Source organism: Carex rostrata, chromosome 10 (genome assembly GCF_964058835.1).
Source record: "Carex rostrata chromosome 10, lpCarRost1.2, whole genome shotgun sequence".
Lineage (NCBI taxonomy): Eukaryota > Viridiplantae > Streptophyta > Magnoliopsida > Poales > Cyperaceae > Carex > Carex rostrata.
Genome location: NC_135927.1, coordinates 10341031 through 10349230, shown reverse-complemented (window position 1 = coordinate 10349230; position 8200 = coordinate 10341031). Strand labels below are relative to the sequence as shown.

Sequence of the window (8200 nt, the reverse complement as noted above, 5' to 3'; positions counted from 1 at the left end):
ATTGAATCGTTTTAGGTAGTGAACTGTTTATAAGCCGTTAAACCGCAAACTCGCTGATTTCAACCGACGTAAAACTCTGATTCAAATCATATTCTTTTTCAAACCTATCTTGTGCGATTTCTTGACTTCTTCTTTTCTTTTTTCTCAAGTCTTTCTTTGATTTTTCTGTGATTTCTTGCTTTCTGTCGGTAGTAGAGATAAAAAATTATTTGTCTGAAATCTCTTTCAAATCTCCTTCGACCTCTCTCTATTGTCAATTTGATGGTAGATTAATATCGTTTTTTAGACTTCGTTTGAATCCGAATCACAAAAGAAGTTTATAAAAACTTTTGAATTAATTTTATTGAATAGTTCTATGCATACACAATGTTTGATGAAATGCTCAAATCAAAGAGTATTTTGATCCAGTACCAAATTGATTTGTGAACTTGACAGTAGATTGGATAGAGATAAAGGGGCAATGAATGCGTGGGTTTAAGTTAAACCGCATTAGTACAAAACATTAAGGCAACCAATATCAGGCTTTACTGGGTCAGTTCTTTGGTTATTGGGCCTTGGATCAGTTCTCCAAATATTTATTAGACTTAAATGAGATTTTTTATTCTATTTATTAATTTGACATGGTAAATTTTTTAAAACTTTCAGAATGTATGAGAATTTCACAATTAGCAAAATTATTATAAAAAGTTACTTTCAAATTTTTCACGTTAACAAAATTATGAATTTTTATTCACTGAGTATTACTTGTTAATTTTAAATTGGACTTTCAATTCTAATGTTTAATGCAATGTGACAATTTCTCATTAATTTTAGAAATAAAGATGCTCTAATTCAATTTCTTTTATTTTCCCGACAACTATATTATTGTATTTTGTTTCAATAATATCACTAAAAGCTAATAAAATACTATTATTGATGTTTCTCCAGCGGTTCAAGCAACGAATCTTTTTTTTTTAAAGTGAGCTTGGCAGAAGCTGCCAAGTTGAAATTTTATTAATGAAAAACAGAGTATCTGGGTACAATATACTTTACAACTTTCATGTCATGCGTTACACTGTATCATGCCACCTCTATCACACTACATAACAAAAACGTTGTACCCAGTCTGCAGCATTCTCAATTACAGAATCTCTCTCATAGCTTGGCTTCCTGCAAAATCACCTGAGCTAATCTGTCAGGTGGCAACCTCTTCCTATCAAAAATTGTAGCATTGCGCTGCTTCCATAACTGCCAACATCCATTTGTGAAGACCAGCTTCCAAAGTTCATACTGCTCCTTCGATCATGTACGTGCCACTATCTCTGACTCGTACCAAGTCATTGGTACCGTTTCGGCCTGGAACAACACTTGAAACCCCAATATTGCTTCCAATCTGTTCCATAGCAGAGTTGCATATGGACATCGGAAAAAGAGGTGCAGGTCGGATTCAATGTTACCCGTCGTGCACATTACACATTGGGGATCACAGTGCATATTCCTTCTTATCATTGACTCTCTAGTCAAGATCTTTCCCTGCAGCAAGTGAAAGATGAAAATTCTTATCGTAGGAGGGATTTTGTATCGCCAAATGTGATGAAATTCCCACTCAATCCTTCCCTCACCCATATAAACCTGGTAGTAGGATTTGACTGAGTAGGTAGTGTCCCAGTTCCATGTTAAGGTGTCTGGCTCATCCGAGAATTGAAGGTTGACCTCTTGTAGGTTGGGAGCAGGAAAAGAGTGAAGGAGTGGCCATGCCTCTCTAAGTGAGATCAGAGCTTGTGGAGGTCTTGATATTGTTGCATTGAGAGGGGCCCCGTTCCAGTGATCAAACCAAAAGGATATAGTTTAACCAGACCCTATATTCCAAGTGGTAGACCATCTGAAGAGACCTTTGATGGTACCCAGCTGATTCCAAAAAAAGGAGTCATATGCAGAGAAGATGATAGGTCCTGCTTCCGGGTTGGACCTTCCTTTGATTTTAATTATGATCATAGACCACATTGAGGCAGGATTTGTATGGGCCCAGAATCTCAGCAAAGTTGTCCCCAGAATTACATAGTTTTGGAATTAGCTATGTGTTGGTACTATTTGTATGTTTTATATTAGTATCATTGTTAGGGTTCTTTTGGTAAAAAGGACATTATAGAAAGATGAAGGACTAAATAGGATATTGTAAGCTCTATATTGTAAGCTCTTGAATAAAAAATCAATTCAATTTGGCTCAAAACAACTCTATGTTTAGAGGAAGACCATATTAGCCCCTTTTTTTCTTCATAAAGATTGCACAGTTTTGGAAAACAAAGTAATAGCATCTTTTAAACCAGTATTATACTGGTACACACAGTAAAGAGTGTTTCCAAACACAGTAATAGCCAGATTGGCCCGAATTCTGACCAGATTGGGAAAACATAGTGATATCTTACCTTTGCTGCCTGTTAGTAGCTCTGTAAGATTGCCAATTGGGGAATCAAGGTCGAGAGAATAACAAACTATTTTTCTTGATTAATTCTCTTACCCCTTTTCACCAATTTATGATTAGGGCTGCTAGTTCCAAAAAATTACACCAATTCCCAATTCAAAATAAAAATAAAAACAACAATTAACTCACAATCCAGAATGAATTCGGGCCAATCCGACTATTACTGTGTTTTCCCAATTCGGGAACACTTTTTACTGTGTACCAGTATAATACTAGTTTAAGAATGAATTTGGGCCAATCCGACTATTACTGTGTTTTCCCAATTCGGGAACACTTTTTACTGTGTGTACCAGTATAATACTAGTTTAAAATATGCTATTACTCTTTACTGTGTGTACCAGTGTAATGCCTAGTTTAAAAGGGTTCTTAACATTAGTTTGTTAGATTAGTTAATTTGTTATAGAGTTGTTATACTTGTAAACCATAGCTATCAATACATGATGTATATGTGCTAAAGATTTACTCAAGATTATTACAATCATTTCATTACTTTCTCTCTTAAATCTATCAGAAACATAAATTTTAATTCAGTGTCGTACCAGGGACCCTTGCACTGGAAAACTGAGACAAGTACCAGAAAGAAAGAAAACAAAAGAAAAGGCACAAAAAAAAGCATAAAAATGTAAGATGCAGAATACATATTTTTTATTTCTCTTCAAGGTATGACGGAAAATTGGTTCTGCATTTTTTCCAGAAAGCACTCCACAATTTACCAAATTACCCTTCAATTAAAACTTTAGTAATTAAAAGAATTGCCCCACAGCATGGAAATAAGAAATTATTTGGTTTTGTTTTTATTGTTTCTTCCTTTTTCTTGGAGAAACGATATTTGATTTAAGAAAAAAGAGTGAATATACCATACCAAGGAGTAATAAAATAGAATTGCCAAAATAAAGACCAATGATATATTTTTTCTTTTGTTTCTGTTCTATTTAAATCATTTTTTAGGAGCATCTATTTGTACTATTTATGTAAGTTAAAACTCTTCTTAATTTCAATCAATATATATCCAAATAGGGGCTGGACCCCTATTTTTCCTCAAAAAAAGGACCAACCTGGCCTGAAAATTCAACCTCTTCCTACTTTTAGAATCCATACAAAGCATAGAACAACACAAATTAACAAAGCGGCATTAGTATTAAACTTAACAAGTTTAAACTGAGCTGCACATTTATTAGGAAAGAAGCTTCAGGCCATCTGAGAAACACTTCTTGAAGCAATCCATCTCATCCTTTGGAAATCCAATGCCGATCTCGATGCCTCCTTGCTCGTCTCTGCTCTCTGCCACTGACATGGCGCCTGTCTTTGTCGCCGACACAATTTCCACTTTTGTCGGCCTCCCAAATCCAAAGTCGACATCATATGCTCTAAACTTTGGTGACCCGGCTACTGACAGAACCGGCGCCATGCTTACTAAAGAGGCATACTCTCGCAACCAATTCTGCCACAATTTCAAATCATTCGATTGTGCAACTGCATTGCCGATGGCCTCAGCTGCAATTACAATCCCATCATCCTGAATTAAATTGGCGACATTGGCTGAGGCCAAGCAAACTGCAACACAATTTCCATAGTACTCTGCCGGGATTGGCGGTTGTATCCTTGCTCTAGCATTGGCTGATATCCCGATACAAGCTCTCTTGCTGCTGTCGATGCCTTTTGCCTGAACAAAACAAGTCCAGACATAAGCGAACGCTACGACTATTGTCGAGCAATGGAAAGAGTTCATCTTTCTTTGCTCAGCCTTGGTCGAAACTAGTTGCTTCAGCCTTTGGATATGACATTGCCCAAATTTAAATGTGGCGACAATGAGGCCGGCATGAGGCTTGACGACACCTTTCGGAGCAGATATAAGAAAATTTTGAGTTTCATTGTAGAAATGGGAGTAGAGATTAGAAGGATCATAAACTAATGATCGGTCGAAAACCGGGACCCGAGAAGACGACAGGACACCAGACAAACATGTTTCAGCCCAGGTGTGCATGAATTGCATGGAGGACATTCCATCGCACGCTGTATGATGCACCGATGTCCCGATAACAATTCCATGCTCGGGAAAGACCGTAACCTGCACGGCCAAAACCGGTTTTGACCCTTCGTCATTCTCTGAATTAGATAATAGAGGGACTAAGCAATCTAGATGTGATACATCACGTTCATGGTCGCTGGAAAGATCTTCGAACCGGCCATCAACGCACTCTGCCACGGTGAAAGACACGCCATCACCTTCTTTATAGTAATACTCAAGCTCATCTTTGGTTCCAGGCTTTCGACGATAACCGCCGGCCAGGGGGTAGTATGTTGCGAGTGTCAGCGAGAGAGAATGCTTGAGGGAGGGCAGATGAGAGGACAGGAAATGCATGGTGGAGTGGCGGTACGGATAGAAGAAAAGCCGCTCAACTGAATGTAGAAGCAACCAGAAGACGTCAAAGAAGGTGAACGGGAGAGATGCGCGGTCAGGTGTGATGCCCGGTGGTGGAGCCACCCGGTAAGTCTCGATGATTTTTAGAGGAAGAGGAGTCAATGCCATTTTTGTTCTACATTCTAATTGGAGGAATCTAGATATTTATATTTTGCGGGTCAACACCTCGCTGTAATTAAAAAAAGTGAGAGAATTTCATATATACCACTAAAAAACTGTAAAATTACATATTTATCATCCAAATTTTTGTAATTACATATATACCATCTAAAAATCCAATAAATCACATATTTACCCAATATAACTTTAAGTATATATCAAATATATCCAAAACTCAAATTTTATATTTAATTTTTTTAAAACTATAATTAATTAAGGATTAACTTAGCACCTTCTCTTTCATTTCTTAGAACCGTTCTCCTTTATACTCAATATAAAAGATTAAAAATAAATATTAAAAATTGAGTTAGTAACAAAACACAGATTCTCAAACTCAGTTACTACTTTGATAACGGGTTGCGATATCAGCGTCGAATTCAGTATAAGTTATTTTGTTGGAAATGTTGGAGTGTATACCTTGTTTTTATACAATCAAGTTGGAATTAGAATTCTTAAATCCGAGTCTGCTGCACCTTCTTTTTGAGTTTAAGCAGAAGATACAAGATGAGGAGGGAGTTTAAGCAAAAATGAGAAGTTACGTCAAAAAGACGGAAGTGAAATATGTGTGCAAAAGAGGAAGAGACAGAGAAGGAGAAAAGACTAAATAACTTATTATTTATATTTTATATAATCTTAAACTTAATTAATCTCATTTTTTGATTAATTGAATAAATATGTGAGTTATTAGATTTTTAGATGGTACATATGTAATTATAGAAATTTGAATGGTAAATATATAATTTTACAGTTTTTGAGTAGTATATATGAAATTCTCCCAAAAAAATATATATATATCACAGCTGTTCTGATCAGCTATTTTAAAATTAACTTCATTGCTATTTTAAAATTAACTTGATTTTATATTCAGCAATGCTTTGCTCATGAAATTTAAAATCATTTTTTCAGGGTACATGCCACGCTAGCTGTCTGTCTTGCAGTGTTGCAAAATGCGGTTCTATGCGGCGCATATGCGTATGCGGTTGGAAACCGCATAGGAAAAAAGATATGCGGTTTAATATGCGGTTCCGCATATGCGGTCTAATATGAGGTTCCGCATATGCGGTCTAATATGCGGTTCCGCATATGCAGTCTAATATGCGGTTCCGCATATTCGGCCGCATAGAACCGCATTATGTTTGTATTATGCTGTTTGTATGCTATGAAATTTATGTATTATGCTGTGATAACTGACTTGTGATATGTTTGTATTATGTTCTTTGATATGTTTGTATTATGTTGTTTGTATGCTATGAAATTTATGTTTGTATTATGCTGTGATAAGTGATAACTGACTTGTGAGTTGTGGCATTTATGTTTGCTGTGATAACTGATATGTTCGCTACATCTATTCACTATTTCACATTTATGTTTGTATTTTTATTTTTGTTTGTGAGATTATGCATATAATGATACAAATTATATATGAATTCTTATTTTAAAATCCGCATATATTAGTCCGCATAAAAATCCGCATATGCGGCCGCATACCGTATATGCGGTATGCGGTGCCCTTCCGCATACCTTCCGCATACCGCATTTTGCAACACCGGTCTCTTGTGTGGTCCTTTTTGTTTTTTGGAGAAATTTTATGTATACCCCTCGAAAGCCTCAAAATTACTTCTTATTCCTCTAAAACTCATGATATCATATTTATCCTTCTAAATTTTAAAAACTCACAAATTTAATCCTTTTATTGTTGAATTTGGCACTCCCACATACCGCAGGTTGAACACTAAGGTATTTTATATTCGCTCTCTTTTCTTAAATCAAATATCCTTTCTCCAAGAAAAGAATTAAAGGCAGAAACAATATATATATATATATATATATATGAACAAAACCATATAGTTATCTAATATTTTTATTCCAAGTTAATATAAATTGATAATTAGCCTAGATTTTAATATTATATAGTATCTCTCCGAATAATTACTGGTTCTGATAGATGGATAACACTAATTGATACTACAAAAGATCCGATCACAAGAGCGCCGTATTATTTATCGTAATTAATTAAATATGAGCATCAAACAATATTCACAAGGTAAGTAAACTTGATGCAAAATGATAAAGAAGATTCAAATAATTCTAAGATTGAAGGTTCTAGATCAAGAAAAAGCAATGGCAGCACAAGATTAGCTGCCCATTTGTTCAACTCATACAATCAAAAGAGAAAAATAGTTGATTAAATGAACCTATACTTCAATTCTAGCACTCGGAGATAAAAGAGGGAATGCATTTTTACTTGACCAGAATTTGGCAATTGGGAATCATTTTCCAAGGAAAGAAGACTACTATCTATCCCGACTCCACGACTGTAGCCTCTCGTAAGGCGGGGAGATGGACCAGAGAGAGGTTGAATCTGACTGACAAGTGGGGCCTGCTCATCTTGCTCTTCTTTTTCTTTCTGCGCTGCGAGGACCTTCGTAATCATCTTCATGTCCTGCAAATAGTATCTCTCCTTCATTAGTACTATACTATCAATAGTCTACTAGAATTTTTTCATTAATTGCAAAACATAAATAATTGTAATTAGAAACTGATGTTTTAACACAAAAAAAAAAAAAAAAAATGAGAAGGGCACAACTGCACAAAACGATATACCTGTGCGTGCTTTTAGTTTCATATTTACCGTGCTACTAGGATTAAAAAAATTAAAAAGGTGGATCAAAGACCAGTTATACAAAAATGTTAACATTCTTAAAAGGATATAGAGGAAGAATGTAAGAAAAAAAAAAAAGAATGATACAGGCATACAGTAATATGCTGAGAAGGTATGACATGAATACCCATATCAACAAAGAGGGCCTTCTCCAAAGAGAACAAGTATTCCCTGTAATTTCCACAAGGCCCATTTGCAGTAGCAATCTGCCAAAATAAAATTAAAAAAAATTGTGCAAAACAACTTAAGATAGAACAATTTAATGAACTATCCTAAAACCAAAGGTCACAAGAGTCCTTTTTTTGATGGAAAATCATCAGCATTAGTAAAACAATATTCGAAAATCTCAGCAAAGTTGTCACCAGAATTACATAATTTTGGAATTAGATATGCTTAGAGCAAGACCAAATTTGCTCCTTTTTTTCTTTATAAAAGACTGCACAGTTTTGTAAAACACAGTAATAGCAAAACAAAGTAAGTATTTCACTGGTACACA

At 35.4% G+C, this 8200-nt stretch overlaps 1 protein-coding gene across 1 annotated transcript; it reads right to left on the bottom strand.

Moving 5' to 3' along the window:
* Positions 1-3499: 3499 nt before the first annotated feature.
* On the bottom strand, positions 3500-5040 carry LOC144560282 (anthocyanin 5-aromatic acyltransferase-like). Its single transcript, XM_078309447.1, has one exon. The coding sequence runs from the start codon at positions 4989-4991 to the stop codon at positions 3636-3638; it is 1356 nt and encodes a 451-aa protein (XP_078165573.1). The 5' UTR covers positions 4992-5040; the 3' UTR covers positions 3500-3635.
* Positions 5041-8200: the final 3160 nt, after the last annotated feature.

Coding starts and splice junctions, on each gene's coding strand:
- LOC144560282 (XM_078309447.1), bottom strand. CDS start 4,991: ATGGCATTGACTCCTCTTCCTCTAAAAATCATCGAGACTTACCGGGTG.